At 42.9% G+C, this 22,741-nt stretch overlaps 1 protein-coding gene across 2 annotated transcripts in view; it reads right to left on the minus strand.

The window, feature by feature from the left end:
• Window positions 1–22,741, minus strand: part of ZNF385B (zinc finger protein 385B) — a 360,011-nt gene that overhangs the window by 265,085 nt on the left and 72,185 nt on the right. For both annotated transcript variants that reach the window (XM_053665124.1, XM_053665125.1), the window contains exon 2: window positions 13,204–13,539. In XM_053665124.1, the coding sequence (XP_053521099.1) occupies window positions 13,204–13,537 (334 nt within the window). In that variant the 5' untranslated portion in view covers window positions 13,538–13,539. The remainder of the gene's footprint in view (window positions 1–13,203; window positions 13,540–22,741) is intronic.

Genomic DNA, 22,741 nt, shown 5'->3' on the forward strand with positions numbered 1-22,741 from the left:
CTTGAAATACTGTTTTGGTTGTAACAAACTCGTTTACCTTGTTCTTGTCTGGGAAGCTTTTTATTTCTCCTTCAATTTTAAATGATAGCCTTGCTGGGTAAAGTAGTCTTGGTTGTAGGTCCTTGCATTTCATCACTTTGAATATTTCCTCACAATCCTTTCTGGCCTGAAATGTTTCTGTAGATAAATCAGCTGTCAGTCTCCTGAAAGCACCTTGTGCATAACTTATTGTTTTTCTCATGCTGTCTTTAAGATTCTCTCTCTGTCTTTAATTTTTGCCATTTTAATTATGATATGTCTTGGTGTGGAACTGGTCTGAGACTCTCTGCACTTCCTGGGCTTGTGTGTCTTATTCTTGGTCTTAGTCTTCCAAGTTGCTCATTCAGTCCTCTGCTTCATCCACCCTACAGTTTATTCCTTCCTGTGTTATCTTCCTTTCAGATATTATATTCTTCATTTCTGACTGGCCCTTTATTATGGTTTCTGGGTCCTTCTTCACACTGTTGAGCATCATTATAACCATTACCTTGAACTCTATATCTGATAAATTACTTGCCTCAATTTCATTTAGCTCCTTTTGTGGAAATTTCTCATATTCTTCACTTGGAGCACTTTTCTTTGTGTCCCCATTTTAGCTGCCTATTTATGTTTGTTTCTATGCATTACATAGATCTACTGTGACTCCCAGTCTTGGTAGAATGGCCTTATGTAGTAGGTGTCCTGTGAGATCTAGTGGCAGTCTCCTTGATCACCCGAACTGGGTGCTCCAGGAGTGTCCATTGTGTGGGTTATGTAAGCCCTCCTATTATAATTGAGTCTTGATTGCTATTGGCCATTCATGCATGAGTCAACCCTCAGGCTGGCTAACTGTGACCAATGACCCATACCTCAGTGCAGGTTCTGACTACACCAAGCAGATTTTGCCTCAGCAGGGTCTAGGTGCCCGCTGAGATCTCCCTTTGGATATGTTCTTTGTGAAGCTAACTGGATTTTGCTCTGATGTTGTCTGAAGCTGACCACTTGATGCGTTAGTTCTTGGGCCTTTTGGGAGGGACTCTGATGCAGCCCTATGTAAGAAGTTGCCTGTGACTCTCCCTGGACAACCTGTTTTTAGGTATAAAGCAATCCACAGGTTGTTGCTACCTCGCTGGGTCTGGCTGCATGTGGGAAGGACCAAGCTGCTCACCAAGGCTGGCTTTAACCAATACCAGGCCTAGGGGCAAGCCGGCAAAAGTCCCAAAGTACCCCAAGACTTCCCTCCATTTGCCTCTACCTGCCGGCTGCCTGTTAGGCTCAGTCACTGAAAGCACCTCTGACAGCGTTCAAGTTGTATGAGGTAGGTTCTCAGTGAATCATCAGGTAGAGATGAGTGGTATTCACCAGACTGACACAGGTTCAAACTTGGCCTATGTTGGGTCTGATGCCACTCAGTAAATGTCCCACATTTAGCTGCCACTGGTTGGGTCCTCACACACCTTTGTGGTGGTGTGGGGTCTCAGGAAGTTGTCAGGGTGAGCTGTCTTGATCCAGTTATCAGGCCCAAATATACCAAGATTCGGCTAGGTGAAGGGAAGGCTCTCACACCAGGTGGGAATGTGAGGAAAATGGCCCCCATCCTAGAGCCAAACAACTCAGTTCATACCAGATTCTTCCAGGAGCCTGATCTGAGCAGGGTAGTGCTGCTGGCATTTGGAAGGATCGGACTAGAGGGTCTCCCTTGAGGGAGAGGTGCCAGTCAGTTTTGGCAGAAGGTGGGGAGAGTGCCCATCACTCCAGAGCCCATAACTTAGTCTGTCCCAGATTCTGCCCAGACCTGAGGAGGGCACAGCCACCAGGAGTTGGGAGGGAGGGGCCACTGGGAGCCCATAAAGTACAGCTAGCAAATTTTAAATTCACAGGAAAGTGGAGGGAATGGACCCTGCCCAGAAGCCACACAAGTCAGTCACTGACATCCTCTAGTCTTTCTAGATCTCTACAGCCATGCACAGGCAGCTGACTACTCAGCAGGGTGCAAATTCTGCAGAGTGGGGTGACAAGGAGTCCAGAGAGGGGGACTATTGCATTCCTCAGGCCGATGCTATATGGAAGGAAGTGCTCCCTCCAAGAAAGATGGCATCTGCAATGTGGGAGTATGACTCAGCACAGAGATCCTGGCATCTATCCCTTCAGGTCTCTCCCTGAGCCACAAATCCCAGACTCTAGCCTATTCCACCCTCTCTCCATCAGAGCTCAGGATGAGTGGCTGTGAAAGAGATTTTGTGAGCTGGCCCTTTAAGAGGGCATCTGTGTTTCTAGCAGAGTCATCTTTCCCTGATGATCTTCATGGCCAGACGTTATGTGGGTGCCTCTTCCCTGCTCTGGTGGTCTGGACTGGAGAACCTGGTTTGAGGTTGAGACCCCATACTTCTCAGGTGGAATCCCCGCAGCTCAATTACCTCTCTGGGAGCTGTCAACCGATGGGGCAGGACCAGCCCTTTTGTAGTGTGGCCAGCCCTTGTCGCATCTCCACCATTCCTACCAGTCTCAATGTAGTTTTTTTCTATAAAGTTAGAAGACTTGTCTTCAGTTAGTCTTCAATTGGTTATTCAGGTTGCCTGCTTTGTATTTTAGTTGTAATTCCAGCTTAGTCATGGGAGGAGGTTAAGTATAACAACTACCTTCTCCACTGTCATCTTTGATCTGATAAATTTCATATTTTAAATACGTATAAGATGCAGTAGGAGGATGGCCCATGTATTTAAAAGTTCATACACACATTTTAATAATCATAATACCTACTGCAGTGCTCCGACACGATAAGCTTTTTCTTTAATGTAGAATAGGAATAAAAGTAAGAGTTCATTAGAAGAGAGAGGTAAAATAAACTGCTGAGGATCCCGGAAGCATCAAAGAGAAATGCAGATTATGGCAACAAAGCAAAGAACACTCCACTCCAATAGACAACCCATATTCCAATCTTGATCTCCATCCTCTCTCCCTCCAAACCTTTAGTTCTACTTTCTGCTCCCGAATCCTCTGGTTTTATCATCCTTACTTTCTTCCCCCTGTCTCCAGAGTGTCTTCAACTTAAAATTACTCAAGCTCAGTTCAAAATTCCCAAGGCAAAATAAAAGGTATTTTCATATTCTCGTATGGAGATGCAGAGTATGTTTTTCCACCACCAGAATATAGACTGGTTTTGTGACTAGACTGACCAAAACAAGGCAGACTGCTCTTGTGGTCTTCCAGTGGTGCTCTTTGACCTCTGTGTGACAAAGCCCAGTCTAAGCAACCCAAAGACACAGTCTACTGGCAAGCATGATCCAGCACACAGTCAGCACCAATTAACAGATGATGTGTGAGGCCACTTTAGGCCATCGAGCCCAGTCAATGTGCTGGCTACCTGGGTGACCTCTAGTGATCCAGGATGAGAAACACCTAGCTGAGACCAGCCCCAATCTCTGATCCACAGAATCATGATTAAAATAAAGCATTATTTTAAAAAAATGTCTAATGTCTTCTATCTTCTCAATTTCTCTTGTTCTAATTCTCTCACTCAGTTTCAGTCAAATCTCAGGTTTTTAGACATGCCAAGCTTTCTCTCAATTAAAGATTTATTTAAACATTCTCACTACCTCCTTGAATCACGTTCCTCTGCTGTCTTTCCTTCACTAAATCCTGTTCAGTCTTAAAAGCTTAACCTTAAGTGTGATCTGAAATTCTTCCAGAATTAATTGAAAGTGAGAAAGAAAATGTGCATTTTAGTTAGTATGCAACTGGGAAAAGAAAAACAAACATTAGATAACTACAGAATAGTCACCAACTCTTTTCATTTTTACTTTGTGAGAAAGATGTATCAAAAAGGTATGAGGGGTAATAGGAGGTAATGTAGAGGGCAAGACAGATCTTAGACTTTGAAACTGTGGTCTTAGAAAAGGTCTCAAAATCTCCCTAATTCTCAGTTTCCTCATTCACAATATGAGGAAAATGATAACCTATCTTGTTGGGTTGTGAGGACTGAAGTCATTATTTCAGAAATTTCATAATAACCTGTATTTCCAGTGCACCTCAAAATCAAGTAGAGATGTGTTTCTCTTATCCCAGTTCAGCAGAACCTCCATACTCTGAGCATGATGTTTTATAGTTTTAATCAACTACTTTTGTGCCAAACTAGTGCCAAGGGGTCAGAGGTCACCTCCTAAGGGAGAATTCCTTCCCATTCTGAGGAAACTTGGATCCCAACAGCCCCGACATACAAGCAATCCTCCCCATCAGAATCCTTGGGGCAACTTGATTCTCCGTGACAGGCACAAATGCTCCTTGAGGGACACAATGAGAATAAAATGCAAATGACCATTTACTACTCTATTTGGTGATTTACCTCCTGATTGGAAGGGAGAGCATATCAGAGTATCAGGTTATCACTAAACAGCAAAAGCTGGCCTTACTGCATAAATAGGCTGTATCCGGAGAGAGAACTTCTGTTTTCTGATTCGACGTCCACATCAGCGCTCTGTCTGAGCAGTAAAATGTAAGCACAAACTAGACACCTGCTGTTCAGCCTAACTTCTATCCCTGGATGAAGGGTGATAACAGAATGGTGAGGAATCAGGCCACAGAATCAGGCTACCTTATTCCAAGTCCAGCTGTTATCTAACCTCTTTATTCCTCACCCACACTGCGTGCAATGGTAATATACCTTCCTCATAAATCCGTTATGAGGATTCAATTGAGGGATTCCTCTTTGCACAATACCTGCCACAAGGTAAGGCCCCATCTGTCCACTTAACCACAGGCTTTCAGCCTGCCTTTGCCGTTTTTATGGTGCTGAAGAAGGTGAAATGTTCCTTACAAAGTTTAAGGTTAGGTGTGAGGATTGGTCGATGAGGCTGGGCTGCTGTATCGCTCTATTTCCATGCCATCACTCCTCTGTCTCCATGGCCAGGGGACGCCCCAGGAGAAGACAAGATACACAAGAAGGCCACCTTTCTTTTTTCTGACCATTTTCCACTTACGGATTTATTTAAGGTAAGAAGCTCCTTTTCTGGGTATGAATCCTCCTTAATGTGTTAGATTGGTGTTGTCAAAGTGTGGTTTTGGAACAGGAGCTTCTTCATCATCAGGGAACCTGTTGGAAATGCAAGTCCTCTGATTCTGCCCCAGGCCCACTGAATCAGAAACTCCTGGGATGGAGCCCTTAAATCTGCATTTTAACACATTTTCAGGTGATTGTGATGCAAGGTAAAATTTGAGAACCACTGGGTTGGATTATCAATGAGTCACTTACCAACTGCTTTAAATTCTTAAAATTCAGACCCACCTCAGAGAATGAAAGGGTGAATAGAATGGGAAATTTTACAGCAGTAGGCACCCAGGATAAAGAATAGGTCTCAGCCATTGACAGCAGAGGGCAGGATGAGGGCCACTACCCACCACACACAGAGAATAAATGTGGTCCATTTCATTTGGACTTCAAAGTTTTATGTGGGACATGGAAAACAACCTCTGCACACCCACGTGGTGTCCTGGTGAAACGACACCTAAGCTGGGATGTCTGGACCTGATGGGGGAGGCTGCAGCTCTCCCTGGGCACAGTGTATGTGCTCTTGACATAAACCAGAGCACAACAACAAGAGAACTTAGGAGACCCCTAAACTCCAGCAGCCGCTCCTTACTTTCTGATATGCGTGTTTGGGCAGCAGTGTTTTTCCCTACGCATCTGCTCTCACCGGATGAGGAAGACTCTTTCTGTCCCAGCTGCTTTCGACTTTGCCAGAGGGATCTTCTCCCCTTTAGCCCAATAATATTTCACTCCAGTAATAATAAGCTATTATTACATAATAATTTATCATTGCATAATAATTCATTATTATATGCATTTGCTTTGATGTCCCCTTTGCCTGGAATTGTTTTTCCTTGAATAACTTGAAACTTACCTTTGAATATTCACCTCAAATAACTTCTCCTCTAGGAAGCCTTCCCTGACCTCTGTAAAATTAACCATGCCTCTGTGCCATACCTAGCTTATATGGAGATATATTACTATTTTTAGCAAGCCGTACTGTCATTAATTATTTGGATATTTATATTCTCTTGACACACCTGTTTAAAAGATTGTAATTTAGTAACCTCTTAAAAGTAGACACTTGATCACTTTTAGAAAGCCCAACCTCCCAACTTTTGCTCATTACATTCTCTGATAATGCTACTAGATGACTGGGCATTTTAGGTGTTTACATTTATTATCACCTTTTAAGTGAAAATTTTACTGAAACAATTTGAAATTCACATGCAGTTGGATAAAGTAATATAGAGAGTTTCTGTTGAACACTATCCAGCCCCCACTGATGGTAACATTCTGTGAAACTATAGAATTATATCACAATCATGAATGTTGACATGAATGAAGTCTACCAAACTTACTCAGGTTTTTCCAGTTTTGCTTGCTTTGAGTTTATTTTTTCTCTTTTTTCCTAGCTTCTTAAGGTAGGGACTTATTTATTGGAGACCTTTTCTCATTTAATGCTGTTTCTCTCTTAACACTGTCTTATTATAGCCCACATATTTTGATATGTTGTTTTCCCATTTTCATCCAGTTATATGTGTTTATTTCCTTTGAGTTATGAATTATTTCCTTTAACTCTTTGAGTCATGGATTACTTAAAAGATATGTTGCTGAGTGGTGGGGAGAAAACGCAGACAACTGTAATTGAACAACAATAAAGTAATTTATATATATATATATATATAAAAGAGATATGTTGCTTAATTTTCCCAGTGATTTTCTATTGTGATTTCTAGCTTTATTATGGTCAGAGAACATACTAGGTATGATTACAACTCTTTTAAGTCTGTTGAAGTTTGTCGTGTAGCCCAGAATGTGTTCTTTCCTGATGAATATTCCATGGACACTTGAAAACGATATGCCTTCTCTGCTTGTTGGGTGGCGTTCTATATACATTAGTTAGATCCCTTTGGTCGTGGTGTTCAGATTTTCTATATCCTTGCTGATTTCCTGTCTAGTAATTCTATCAGTTGTGGAGGGCAGGGTGTTGAAGTCTTCAACTATAATTGTGGATTTATCTATTTCTTCTTTCAGCTCTATCTGTTTGGCTTCGTGTACTTTGTGACTCTGTTGTTTGGTGCATAAAGATTTAGGATCACTTTGACTTCCTGGTGGGTTGAACCTTTTATCATAATGTAATATCTCTCTAAGTCTCTAGTAACTTTCTTTGCCTGAAGTTTATCTTATCAGGTATTAATGTAGATACTCTTAACTTTCTTTAATTACTGTTTGCATGGCATATTCTTTTCCATATTTTTACTTTCAATCTACCTATGTCATGAAATGTAAAGTGATTTCTTGTTGGCAGGATAGAACTGGGTGATTTTTTTTAATCTGCTCTGAAAAATCCCTGTCTTTTGAGTGATATTTTCAGACCATTTACATTTAGGGTAATTATTAATATGTCAGTGCTTAGGTCTACTGTTGTTTTACTTGTTTTCCATTTGTTTCCTCTGGTTCTCATTTCTATGATTCTCTTTTCTTGTCATCCTGTGGGTTACATAAATACTTTTTTAAGACTCCACCTTGATTTATTTATATTCTTTTAGATTGTACCTCTTTTTATAGTCTCCAGAGTATAGTTGCTCTGGGGTATTAAAATAAACATATTTATGAAAATCTACTGGTATCACCATTTAGCCACTTCATATGAAGCACAAAAACCTTACTTCCACTGAGGTCCCTTTAATTTCTCCACTTTTAAATATTGTCTTGAGTATCATATGGTTATAGTGTTTGCTTCAATCATGTAAAGGATAGTGTAAGAATTAATTTTATGTGTCAACTTGAATGGGCCACAGGGTGTCCCAATATTTGATCAAACATTATTCTGGGTATTTCTGTCAGTTTGAATTTGGATGAATTTCACATTTAAATCTATGGACTAAGGCAGACTGTTCTCCCTGGTGTGGGTGGGTCTCATCCGTCAGCTGCAGGTCTGAATACGACAAAAGGCTGACCGTCTCCTGAACAAGAAGGATGTCTTCCTTCCCGGATGCCTTTGACCTGGAACTTCAGTTTCATCCTGAGTTTCCTGGGCCTCAAGGCGGCCAGCCTCTGGCTGGAACTGCAGCATCGGCTCCCGCGAGTCTCTCGCTTTCTGACTGCAGATCGTGGGACGCGTCAACCTCTGCCACTGTGAGCCAGTTACTTATACTAAACATTTTTATTATATATGTATATAGACACAAATATACAAACGATTCTGTTTCTCTGCAGAACCCCGACTAATATAGTTCATTGTGTGAACCGATATTTTTCCTTCTATTGTTTTCCTTCCTTCTTAAAACTCCAAGACTCCTTCTTTTATCATTTTTCTATTTGAAAAACTTCCTTTAGCCAAAAAAAAAAAAATCTTTAAAGGTACACCTACTAATAACGAATTCCTTGTCTTGCACAAACCCCACACTCCACGGTAACAGGAACTTACTCTCGAGAAGGCGGTATAGAGAGTACCTCTTTCCCCGGAGCTGCATCGAGATTCGGGGTTGGGTGCCGAGGGTGCTTATGGGTTTTAGTGGTGCCAAGGCTCACGTAGGAGGGTTTACAAACTGAACTGGTTGTCACTTCCGCACATAGGCATCTCCTGAGAGATTTTTACTTCTGTCTGGTGTTTGGTTATTGACCCATGCTGGTACTGTGGAGCGAGCCCTTGTCCCCAACTGTGAGGGCGCTTCAGGCAGGCCTGCACTACGCTCAGGGTGTGCTGGAAACCTTCCCTTGCCACAGCTCCGACCCGGACTACAGGAAAGGCTGCTTCCCTGCCCCTCTCAGAAGCCACTCGGCAGTGTCCAGTTCCACCTGGCAGCCTCCGTGCTCACTAAGCCCACAGAAAACCAGGAGACTGCCTTGGGTCCACCTGCCCAGACTTGGGGCCAGGAACACCAGGCTCTTGCTCTCTTGGTGGACCGTTTGAGGGATACAAGTATGCAACTACCTTGTCTGAAGCCACATGTAGTTTCCACCCGCCCCTCGGGACTGGATGGGAAAAGGAGCTGGGGTCCTTCCCATGCAGGCTAAGTTATGTAAGGTCTCTTTGCTTCCCTTCTGATTCTCCTGCCTGCAGCCCAGAGTATCCTAGCAATATTTGGCTAGGGACAGCACTGGGAAAGGGAAAAGGGGATCTGGCTGCTGCACGTCATGAAGCTCCCAGGAAACAAATTATATTGGTACACTGAGACACACGCACACACAGGTTGGTTTTAGTGTGCTTTGAGAACCCTCCTGTTCTTCCAGAAGCTGAGATCTAAAAGTTCTGTAAACACCCTGAATTCTAAGTGTCGTGGAAGGACTGTCAGTGGTTAGCTGTCAGTCGGTCACTCAGAAATGGTTCAAGTCCCAATCACCACCTTCTGAAGCCCACCCCCACCCCTGCCCACCCCAGCGCCATAAGAAGTCTGACAGAGAGGAGGGTGGGCTGAAATGAACGGTTCTTAGGAAAATTACCTCTACTACCACATCTTCTCTCCTCTGGGGAGGGGAGGGGCTACTACCTTCCTTCCTCTATTAGTCTGCTCGGGCTGTGGTAACAAAGGACCAGAAACTGGGTGGCTTAACAACAGACATTTACTCCACAGTTCTGGAGGGGAGGCAGCCTGAAAGCAAGGCGTGGCGGGCTGGCTCCTGCCGGGGGCTCGGAGGGAAGAGTCGGCTCCAGGCCTCTCTTCGTGGTGTGTAGACTGCCCTCTGGTCCCTGTGTCTGTTCACATCGTCTCCACTCTGTGTGTGCCTGGGCCTATGTCTAAATCTTCCCTTTTTATAAGGACATCTGTCACACTGGATTAGGGTCAACTCAACCCTAATGATCTCATTTTAAATTAATTTCCTCTGTAAAAGCTCTATCTCTAAATAAGGTTACATTCTGAAGTGCTGAGGATTAGGAGTCTAACATATTTTTTTTTTTTGCGAGGGACACAGTTCATCCCATAACATCCCCTACAGCCAAGCAATTGGGGGAGAAGGGAGTCTGGCATTTGGCTCCCCGACTAGGTGCCTGCTTTGTCGGTGGGCTTGCTGCCGCCCCTGGGCTGCCTCAGAGGGCACAGAATGTGGAGGGCCCCTCCACCGACCCCCTCCACCCCTCCCTGCCTGGGCCCCAGCACCTCTGGGTTTTCAAGAGGAATGACAGTTGTCTGACTGATTCTCTGCGTGCCCTCAGGCCCTAGTGGTTGGTATGGAGATGAGAAGAGAGGAAACAATCTTGCCAGGACTGCCACAATGTGTGGGAAAGAGCTACATGTGGTTGGGAAATGGAGCCTTTCATGACCAACTGGGGTGAGCTGGGAGAAGCAGCTAAATCTCAGGGACTCCCAGACTCTGCGAGGAGCACCTGTCACCCACAGGGACAACGAGAAGAGGAAGAGCGCTCCTTTATCAAGAAGAGCATGGCCACCTTGCCAAGGCCAGAAGGCAGAGACACCCCCCCATTCCTCCACGGTCCTCGGCATCTGGATGAGAGGGCGGGGGGCGGGGCAGCAGCCTGAGACTCGCTGTGCCCCAAACCCCACTCTAAACTCCAGGGTCTGTCTCATCAAGCCTTAATTTGGTAACAACGCGAAGTTTTTATAAATAGAATAGAATCTTCTAACTCAGAGTCCCTCTGAATACACAAAAGTGAGAAGTTATGGGCAGAGAAGGTGTGAAGGGAACTGCTATCCAGCGGGAAACAGATATGTGATAGATCAAAACTGAGGAAAGTGAAAAATAAAACCATGTCAGGCTTGCTTCTCACTGAGACTCCAAACAGTAGAACATGCGTGTGCACACACGGCAACCCTCAGGTACGCTCCATCAAGCTCCTGCTGTTTCCCCTGGCACGGGGTCAGTTCCCCGGTCACTAGGTCTTCCTCAGAAATGTGATGTTTAATGACTACGGTTTCTGTCGTTCAACTTATAAGCACATCATTAGAATGCTTCGTCTTTCTCCTATTGGACATTCAGAATACATCTAATATTTTGGAACTATAAATCATCTCATAATCATCTTTATACACACATGTATGTCTAAGTTTTAATTCTAAAAGGACATAGTATTATACCTATTTTTTTTCAGATGGGATGATTAATGCTAATCATTTTCAGAGGCTAAGTAAACTGCCTTCATCACATGCTAAACCCAAGTCTTCTGAGAATGGATCATTGACTGTATTTTCAATATATGAAAATTGTCCTTTATGCCTAAAATACACACTTGAAAATCTGTCTCCTTTTCTTGCCCATTTTTCTATATATTAATATATTGTGCTAATCTATATGATGAGCCATGTTTTACTTATAGAATATATGCATAATTATTTGTTTATATCTTTGCCAAATTCTATATCAGCCAGCTAATTTCATTTGCACTAGCATGGGAGAACAATAGTGGAGATTTACATTTCTGTTTTCAAGACATACCAAAGTGAAACAGTTTGCTGTGAAAACAGCTATTCTTGACCACGACTGCATGACAGCACGTAGGTCCAAATTTAACCTGAGCACCACCGCACAGCAGGAAACTGCAACGAACGAGTGACGAAGAATGATGGCTTCACTCTTAATGGAACATGGCTGGAGCGTGGGTCTGCCATTTCCAGCTGTGCCGCATGGAGCCAGACAAATGACTGTACCTCTCTGAGCCTGGTCTGTAAACACGGATAATCATAGTACCTACCTCAGGGTTGATGAGAGGATTAAATGAGAAACTTCCTACGCAGTTCTTAGGACCAGAACATTAGAAAGTGTTCAATGAACGGTAGCTACTAACACTACTGATCAGAAGCTGTAGGTTAACCTCGCTTCAGGATAGATATGTGGACTTTAACAGCTGTAATTCAAACCTGTTCTCAGGGTTATTTGCTCTCTGATTTAGATATAAGACTGTAATCAGTTTTAATCTAATGCCAACTATATTTTAATACATAAATTATTTTAATATGTAAACTACAGACACATTAATGTTTATGTATTATAATTATGAGTTCTTATAATTATAATACATAAACGCAACAGGAAAGCAGTGATTTTTTTAGTATTTTAGTAAGTGTGCATCTTATATCCTGTAAATTCACCTGTCTTTCACAGTATGATAAGTATCAATTGGGGAAATGATTTAATGGAATTAAATTGGTAAAGAAATAGTTAGGTTAACTTGAAATATAAAAAAATATGTACCTACAGTATGCATATAAACAATTTATATTGGACCTTAATAAGGATCATGTCATAACTTCACAAAACCAAAAACTACGTAAGCACCAAATGAAATTCCGACAAATGGCCGTTCTGCACCATCTCACTTCAGGCCGAAGCCCCGACACCAGGGCAAACACTTGCTAGTGTGGGATGTGCAGCTCTCCCCCCACATTTAGGAGGGGGCTTATCTTGGCCTCCCAGGTAAACCTGGGTAGGAGGTCCACTTTGTGTAGGCATCTTCACCATGAATCACAGTCAACTCCACATATTCCTGTAATATTCCTGATGTGGAATTATGATACCCCTATATCCCAGTGGAGATACCCGATGACCAGCAACGTGGAGGAGGACGAGGTGCTGACCAAGGATAAGACTCAGAATTCAGGGCAGATGCAGGAACGGGAAAACCCGTTAGCGTCTGCCGGTACCCAGCCCACAGGGAAGGGTGAGCAGCGAGAGGCGAGGGGAAGTGCTTGTGGTGGTGCCGGACACCTCAGACGTCAGCCTTGCTGGTTTTGACAATGTTTGTTCCTATTGTAGGAACCGCCTGCACAGAAGCAGCCATGGCTGGCAACTCTCTAGAAGAGTGTAGCAAATCTAACACACAAGATTAACACTCCTTTCTTGCATCATGGGACATGATAAATAGAGCTGCAGCTTTTCATATACTGTTGAGTACTATGCTACCCCATAAAAGCAGACAAAGAAAACCCAACACAGCCTAATTTTACAGACAGGGGAAAACTGATACCACTGATCCATTTTGAACACATCCAAAATACTTCAAGCATTGTTCACTTCCTCTGGGGACAGAGCCAAGCCCATGATCCAATATACAAAATGTGTGTGTGTGTGTGTGTGTATTTCTTGCTAATGTAATATGTATACAATAATAGTAAATCTATACTGAAAGTAACAAAGAGCTCTTGGATTTTACCTGTAAGGGAAAAGAGTACATGTTATCACGATGCAGCGCTCCTGCCTACCTGTGCTGGTGCTGGTGCTGGTGCTGGAGCTGGGGCTGGGGCTGGCCGGCAGCGGCCCTCCGCCCTGAGCCGGGGGCTGAGGCTGCCCATCGCTCAGCTGCTTGACGCGTCTGCGGTGGGATTTGCCGTTGTAGTGCACCTGGGCCTGGGCTGCAGAGTTCAGCTGGATGTTGCACACCTCACAGAAGGAGAACAGAATTTTCTTTTTCTCTTTCCTGAGCTGGTCTTCAGGCCTGTCGGGCTTTATCCTCTTGTCTTCAAAGCCCCGCAGGAAAGTTGCCATATTTATAATTCCATCTTCAGGGTAGTTGTCAGGGCTTAAATAGTACTTCATACCTGAAAAAAAGGGGTACAACTGCCTGTGAAATAGGTGCCTTTTTCTCTTCTTGTAGGATTACAATTAATTTTCATGGTATGCTTTGAGTGTCCAAATTTTTGGCATCTCTGAGCCACACTGGAAGAAGAGTTAGGTATCTTAGGTTACACATTAAATACACAAACACTACTGCAAACTGATGAGCAATAACAAAAGGTTTCAGGTAAATTATCGATGCTGTGTTGGGCTGCATTCACAGCCACCCGGGACTGCATGTGGCCTGCAGGGTACGGGCTGGACACCCCTGATAGGCCAAAAGTCTCCCAGCTACACGGTGGTCACTCGTGGAAACAGTCGTCAAGAGTAACTAACGGAGCAAATGCGGTCCTTAAACATGTGTTCCCTCCACTGGGAGCACTTCCTGCTCTATCTTTGCCCCTCGCTTCTCAAGTCCTTTCCTCTCCTAACTCTTGCCCACTCCTGAGCTTCTAGCTGGAGCACTGTTCTCTCCAGAGAACCAGTCTGAGCCTGGAGACGAGGCAGACCTCTGGCTACCTGCTCGAATGGTGCTGTGCAGCCTCGCTGCATCTCGTCTATTACCAGGGCGTTTTACACACATTTGCGCAGCTTTCCGGTTTATGTTCTCCCACACAGTGGGAACTTTGTGAGGGCCATAATCTCATTTCTGGATATCCCTTAGGCCTAAAACAGCACATTTTACATATTAGACATTCGACCATCTAGTGAAGAAAGCAAGGAATAAATGATGTTCTGAACCCAGCACTGTGAAAAAATGTACTTGCCAGCACAAAGATGAGTACCTGCAAACAGATTCATGCTGTCGCCTGCGGACAAAGTAAGTAACAAAGACCAAAAGACAGTGTGTCTGCAACTTAGATCGGGTTGTGTTTTAAAAGCCCCTGTACAAGTCAGTCAGTGGGAATTTGAACATATTTTCTTGCAGATGTAGTGAAACAAACTGTAGTTAGGTTTCCAGATTAGCCCAGAAACATCAATTTAACCTTTGATGAGGCTGAAATACAGGACATATGAAGTACAAAATAACAGAAATACAATATATGGAAAACTAGTATTTGAAATACAGAAAAAGAATAAAACAGACTAAGATATAATGTTATTTATTTTTAAGTACTGAGCTTTTTCATTTATTTAGATAAGGGTAGAGTGACAGATTGTAATTGAAGTGAAGATTTTAAAGGCGACTGTTCAGTCCCTCAAGAACCTCGCTGACGAAGACGGCCCGGGCTTTTGTTAACACATGTAACTTCCTCACTTTAGTAACGCCAGTCTTACCAGTGTTTTCATACTTATCAGTGTAATTATTGCAATGTTTTTGGTTTTCCACCAGAACAAAGAAAAGGATGCTGTCACAGAAGAAAGTTGTACACGAGTCAGGGAATAACTGGCAAAAACTAAGGAAAGCGGTGTATGCATGAGGCAGAATTGGCTGAGACAGGCAATAGCATGACAGGAGTGAGGAAAGACTCTGATAAACAAAGGATCGTGGCTTGTGAGGGATTTCTGCCTTCGGGAAAACTCGGGAAGGTGAGAAGTATTGGCTCAGGCAGTTCTGTTGATTCAGCACTGAAGTCTCCAGAAAGGAAGGCGCTGGTAGAGACTAGTCTATATTTGGAGTGTGTAAATTCAGAAAAGGAATTACAGCCCCGGGTATGATGGTGAAGATTCAGTTCTGTGTGTGCAGTATGCCGTGAAGAACTCCTTATTTACACCAGCACTCCATATGGCAAAGTGGCCTCTGCTTTCTACCACAGAACAAGTCACAGTCAGAGAACTGTGAGAAAATTGCTCATTTTGACAAGTAAAACGTATTCGTCCCATAAGTTCTTTACTCTGATGCCACCATTCTAAGGAACTCTACTTCACAAAATTTTCCAAAAGAATCTATGCCTTTTCCCTCTCCACAAAGGCAGTTTTCTTCTTTCAAAATCTATTCAAACTATACATAAATCAGGTTTAAGCAATTCCTATAGCTGAGTTATAAATGAAATGTTATTTGAACTGCACATACATCAATATTTTTGCTTTTATTTCCTGAATCCACATTATTATGGAGGGGGGTCACACAAACATTCTTTCATTAAACTTCAGAAAATATCAGCGCCTTATAAAAGTTATGTTCAAACATATTACTTTGTGTCCACTCTTAAAATATTAAAATCTACCTTTAGAACTCACTGAACTTACTGATAAATAAAGAGAGAATTTTTAGAAGAGCTCATCGTTACCGTATCGTGCCCTGCCTAGAAAACAATCCATGGCAGGATTCCTTGTCCTTCTGGTAAAACATAAGGAAAACCGTACCTTTTACCTCGAAAGGCTAGGTCAGACTTCACCCAGCTGAGGACCAAGGACACTCTGGCCTTAAACTGAACCCTTTGGAGGTGGTGCTGGTTGACTCACGGTAGTTCACATCATGATGTTCCTTCTTAAATTTGAATTATTAAAAAATGACTTCCTTATATTATCTTATAAAAGATAAAGACTGCTTACTTGTGTTTTCCTGACTAATATTTGTCTAGAAATAAATCATGCTTTAGATTTATTTAAATATATGTTATTTTAAGTAGTTAGAAACAAACCTCTAATATGAAATGAATGGCTATTCTAGAACTGTCCTGTAAAAACCTCTTTAAACCCTGGCTGGTGTGGCTCAGTGGACTGAGTACAGGACTGCGAACCAAAGGGTCACCAGTTTGATTCCCAGTCAGAGCACATACCTGGGTTGCAGGCCAGGGCCCCAGTAGGGGACGTGTGAGAGGCAACCACACAGTGATGTTTCTCTCCCTCTTTTTCTTCCTCCCTTCTCCTCTCTCTAAAAATAAATAAAATCTTAAAAACAATAACAAAAAACCCTTCAGTATACCAGCACCCTTCATAACCTTTATCCCTATTTTACTTCCTCCCAGAGTTCCTCTCCAAGATGACCCCACAAGCCTCCAACACCACATTCTGGGGACACTCTAGGGAGGAAGAAATGCTGGGGGTGCGGGGAGTATACCAGGTCCCAATTTATTAATCCCAGTCATTAAAACACACAGAGAATATTCAGGACTCTGACACTTATTCTTGCCGACTTAGTTATGCTGCCGCTGTGTGGTTCTGACTCATAAACTCCTACCTTAAAGGAAGGTAAAAAACGGAGTTATTGGGCATCAGGCTAAAAACAACATCCTTTCCTCAAATACAGTTTGATATGTTTCATTATTTTCTAACAGAATCCAGGTATAGGAAATGCTTACTATATATACATACTATCCTTTGTCCTTTGCTGGCTAAAGAAATGAATACACAGAAAACTTAAAAAATAAAGAGCTTAAAGTAAACAAGAAGCAACCACTGTTGTTCCTTATCTGGAAGAGTGACTATGGAGAATTCAACGTATAACAGCCCCCTCAGCATATTTCTGCAGCATTTTAGTTTTGTCATATTGGACTGACATTTATTGCTTGGCATTTGATTTAAGTAGGAGTTGATTTGTCTCTGACTTTTTTTCTCATCACCTACTGACACCCTGCTGAGTTCTAGTGAAATCGTTTGTTGCAGGGTGACTTGCCCTAAGGTGAATCCCAGGAGATTTTAACACTAATTGATGAATCAGAGAAACTGATATTTTAATGCTTCTAGAGTTTGTTTGTTTCCCTTGAGGAAAATATTTGAATTCAGTTTGAGGGGCACATTGCTCTTTTGTTTTGGGGAGAACATCTTAAAGGACTGTTCAATTAAGTGGAAATGTGAAAGTCTCATGGAAATAACATGGCTCTAAGGAGACAGATGTGCTTTTCATAATCCTTTAAAAGGCTGTTGCCACTGCAGCACAGTGGCATCGCTGCAAATGATCTTTCCTTTCACAATAGTTTTTGTCCTGTAAGTTGATTTAAATTGTATTGTACCTAAAGTTTTTTGTTAGATACTGGAAGGTGAGTGTGTTTTCTTGTATAAGCACTTAACTGTAGGAGATAGGTGGAGACCGGAAGCCAGTGAGGACATGAATGCATCTTACCTTAGAAAGAACAGCCCGAGATGCTGAAGCTCAAACTGGACCACACACTGTACAGCCAGCCTCTTATCTGGGAGCATTTCAAATTAACAAACTCAGCTTTGGGGAAAGTACTGATGTTGTTCTGAATTACCTTCGGACCAAAAGGTAAAGATTCTATGTCTGTTGATGAGTGCAGGAATACCACAAAGGAAAAGGTTTTCCCACTGTCAACCTAAAAAAATTCATAGGGGCAGAAAATAGACCCTTAGAGGGATGAGCCTGTGACTCAGTCACTGGGCCTGAGGGGCAGGTGACTTGTGATCCAGATATGAGAGATGTGTTCTCAGCATTCCTTTTGTGGGAAAGTGGATGGGTCCCTGAAACACGGAGACCAGCTTGGGCAGGGGAAACCGAGTAACAGAAAATGCCCGTGGAGGGCTGTGGTCTCTGAACTCGGAGAACTGCCCATCTCATAACAATGATGGAGTTGTCCACTTGTATTTTTTTCTTCTCTCTTTAAGTCCTGAAGCTGTGAGTGAGGTCCTGCAAATGTCACAGCTGAGCTTCCTGTTACTCTGGGGAACCGTGTGTGAGTCTGGAAGGGCATACGGGGTTAAGGCCACACGTGGGAAGCAGCAGCAAGAGGCTGAAGATGTCACTCAAAGACAAAAGAATGATGCAGTGGCCCAAAACCAGGCAGCTGGTTAGGATGTCGAATAATAACTGACTTAGAGTACCTCGAGCATTCAAAAAAGTGTGCAAGAGGGCAAGCTGACAAAATAATGAAACTCTTGCATCAAGTAGGGAAGAAGTCTGAACTATTTTGAATTAGGTAATGGACCAGTAATAGGTAAATAGCCTGGGGAATTCAAGTTACGCAACTGTAAATAAAACAAGGTTATTTTATTCTCATTCATTCTTGTAGATACAAAAGCGGACAGATGTCCAGCATGTAAAAGGTGTTCCATGAACTTTTGGCAAAGTAAAATAATAGCTACAATTAATTCAGCTGAAGTTCTTTCCCTTCTTTATATTGTATCTATATGAGAGGATGGATGTTAGCTGAAACTATTGTAATGTTTCCTAATTACAATGTTTCCTAATGCCTTAAACTTATACAGTGATATGTCAATTATTTCTCAGTAAAACTGCAAAAAGAATTCCATGACCCAGAAGTTGTACTCCTAAGGCACTTATCTATGTAAACCCTTCGACAACTATGTCAGGAGACATAGATAAGAATGTTCACATTTACCCGCCATGGGAAACAATCCATGTATTTATCACAAGCAGAACAGAGAAATAATCTATACACCAGAAGGCACAATAAGTGAATGAAACATTAGCACACACAAACACACAAAGGACCAGCTTTGTTACCTCAGAATTATTACCTCAAGGGGATAAATAATATTTAAACACAAAATATGATACAATTTCTATTTCTATATCTTAAAAGTTATTTTTAATGATGGTTTAGGCTTTGGCCTTAGACGAATAATGATTTTAATGCTGAGGTCTTGGTGTCCCACCAAAACGTGTAGACGGTACGCCAGCAGCTGTAAGAAAGAACAATGTCCATCCACTGGACCACGCAGTCGAAGACTGGATTGCATTCCCCCTCTGCCACCAGCTGGCACAGCGGTGTGGCAGGGGACAGCTGGTGGCAGGGGACTGCAGAACAAGGGCGGGACAACTTGAAATCACACCTGAGCATGACGACATGGGCAAGGGAGATGTTTCAGCTGCGTTCCTCCACAGTAACCTTACACGCCTTCCTCTGAGGACAGGCCCGAGAGACAGTCCTGCAGGACGTCAGCAGAGTCTGTGCATGAAGCAAGAATGAGCTTTCCTGGCTCCCCGAGGTAACTGCCAAGCACCTTCTGTTTGGCAGGAGGGAACTTGAGTAATTCGATAGATTGCTCCACACACGTGAGATCCATCTACCAAGCAAGTACTGGTCTCAGTTCACAGAAATCTCAGGTCATCTTAAAAACTTCATAAACAAGCATGGTGTTTGCTGGCTTATGCTATGTGGGCAAGTGTAGTTAAGTGAAAGAGACCATGTCATACAGTCTAATTTCCAGTCACACTTTCTACATATGCCATCTAGACACATTTTTACACTGACTGAATTTTGCTCATTATAAAAGTAATATATTCTAGAGATTTTAGAAAATAGAAATAGCAGAAAAGAATTAGGGGAAAATCTTCTGTGTTGCTACCATTCAAAGTCAACCACCTTTTACTGTTTATTTCTAGTCTTTTTAAATGCATATATTGTTTTCACAGAATTCTGGTTTGACAACACAGACTTGCCAAAAGTTCAAATATATAAATATATTAGAGCTGAGCTTTTAAATTGATTACATTCACTTGCAATTAGATTGACGTGAAGTCAATATTTTACCCCTCTGACAAGTATCAAACGTACCTGTCACAGGGTCCTGCAGAAAAGAAACACCTTCAACAGGGGCTGCCCTGATCGAGGCAGTCCGAGAGGCCATGTCTGAACTACGAGCTAAAGGATGAGTAGGGAAAAAGAAAAGAACATTCCAGAAAAAGAAGATGAAATGTGCAAAGGTCCAGAAGTCCAGTCCCTCTGGAGCAGAGAAAGCAAGAGAACCGAGATGGGAAGGAAGGCGGAGGCACTAAGAGGGGCTCAGGAAACAAGGGCCTCGCAGGCCAAGTTGGAAGTGTTGGTCTCGGGGAGCCAAGGAAGTGTTTTCAATTGGACGCTGATGTGCTCGGACTTGATTTCTGAAAAAACATCACTTGGCCTTCAGAGTGGATGAAACATGGGGCACATGGTAGAGAGATGGCCACGTGAAAAGAGACCGATTCCAGGGAAGAGGAAATGGTGGATGGGCCTGGAGAGCGGTGGTCACAGCAGAAGAAAAAAGTAGAGAGATTCGAAAAACTAGAGAAGAAAAGTCAACAGACTTGGCGATGGATTAAATAGGATTGGGGGCAGAAAGAGAGAAGACTGGTGTCAGAGACAATTTTAAATGTACCTGGGACAGTTCATACATAAAATACCGATGCCAGGGCCCCCTCCTTGGAGATTCTGGTATGACTGGTCTGGCACGGGGCCCGGCCTGTGAATGGAAGCCTCCCGGGTTTCCGATGGGCAGCCAGGGCTAAGAACGACTGCTCTAAAGACCACAGCTATTTGAAAGTGATTTCTGCCCCAGTCTGGGGCCGGCTGTGCAGTGGTCAATAAATTTCACCCTGACCCCTGCCAGGTCTGGAAAAGGGCTTAGATTCCTGCATTGCAGAGAGAAGCACCAGCACTTTGGGGGTCCCGCTAGACTGCAGTCCCCAGAACACTGTACAGCAATCCTAGAATACAGCCTGCCCAAGAACCTTCTCCTCAGGTCTTGAGTGATTTTTCTCTCATCTTCAGGACACAGGCGTCTTGGAGGACTGGCAGGATGGGGCAATCCGAAGCACACCACATTCAGGAAGCTAGACATCTGTATTCAATTCTCAGCAGCTAGCCAGGCCCTCATTTTCTCCTACGTAGAATTCCCTCCTCCTGACATGAATTTGTAATAAAAATAACAAGCACATAGATGGACTATGTGATTCGTAAGTCAAATCGAGGAACTTCTGCCCAGGACAAATGCCTAGTGTAGGAAGACAGATGGACAGGATGCCCACTCAACAGACGCAAGACAGGACCATCCCCACACATGGTCATCCTATGCTTACAACATACTGACTTAGGACAGGGGGCCTTTAATGATGTGCCAAATCAAGAAAGCGCTGTTTGAATGTACTTTCTTCACACTTTTTGCATGAACAACCCTTGAAATCTTGAGTTCTCTAAAGAGTTAATAACTACACTGTACTGTTATTTTCATGTCTGAGGCAGGATGAAGAACAGAGAGCTGTCAGAGGGGAAGGGGTTTAAGTGGCTGGGTAAAAAAGGTGAAAGGATTAAGAAAAAATAAACCAACCAACCAACCAACCTCACAGACACAGACAACAGTGTGGGGATTACCAGAGGAAAAGGGGGGCTGGTGGGGGAGTAGATGAGGTTAAAGGGACAAATGGTGATGGGAGGACATTTGACTTCAGGTGGCGAGTGCACAATACAGTATACAGATGATGTATTATAGAACTGTCCATCTGAAACCCAAATAATTTTATTAATAAATGTCACTCCAATAAATTCAGTTAAAATGTATCTAGAAGTTCAAAGAGCCAAGAATAGCCAAAGCAGTTCTGAATACATACAGAGCTGGAGGACTTAACACTAGCAGATACCGCAGCCTATTAAGAGGCACTGGCAATTAAAGCAGTCTAGTTTGGACCCAAGAAAAAACAAACAGTGGAACAGAAGGGAGAGCCCAGATACACCACACGCACACATATATATACATTTATTTATTTCCATATATGTGTATATATTTACTGTCACCTGATTTATGATAAACATCATAGTATAGCAGTGAAACAATACTCATTTATTTCTTGGTTTTCTTTTTCTGAGGTTTAAAAAAATTATTGTTGTTTGGTTACAGCTGTCCCACCTTTTTCCCATTGCTCTCCCCTACCCTGTCTCCACCAGACTCCCATAGTCAATCCCCCCCATTGTCTGTTTTCTTGAGTCCTCTAGTCCTGTTCCTTTGCTTTCCCTCCCCTTTCTTTCCCTCGTTACCCTCCTCAGCCCTCCCTTCTGGTCACTGTCAGTTTGTTCTTTATTTTCAAGTCTCTGGCTCTATTTTGTTTGTTTTGTTGAGTAGGTTCCACTTAAAGGTGAGATCATATGGTATTTGTCTTTCACTGCCTGGCTTATTTCATTTAGCATAATGCTCTCTAGTTCCATCCATGCTGTCGCAAAAGGTAGGGGCTTCTTCTTTCTCTCTACTGCGTAGTATTCCATTGTGTAAATGTACCATAGTTTTTTTCTAATGGGCTCATTTACTGATGGGTACTTAGGGTATTTCCGGCACTTGGCTATTATAAATAACACTGCTATGAACATTGGGATACATAGGTTTTTTGAATTGGTGCTTCAGGATTCTTAGCGTATATTCCTAGCAGTAGGATCACTGTATCAAAAGGCAGTTCCATCTTTAGTTTTTTGAGGAAATTCCACACTGTTTTCCACAGTGGCTGCACCAGTCCACATTCCCACTAACAGTGTACTAGGGTTCCCTTTTCTCCACAACCTTGCCATCACTTATTGTTTG

This window comes from Artibeus jamaicensis, unplaced genomic scaffold, assembly GCF_021234435.1.
Source record: "Artibeus jamaicensis isolate MK-2021 breed Jamaican fruit bat unplaced genomic scaffold, CSHL_Jam_final contig_391, whole genome shotgun sequence".
NCBI classification, from domain to species: Eukaryota; Metazoa; Chordata; class Mammalia; order Chiroptera; family Phyllostomidae; genus Artibeus; species Artibeus jamaicensis.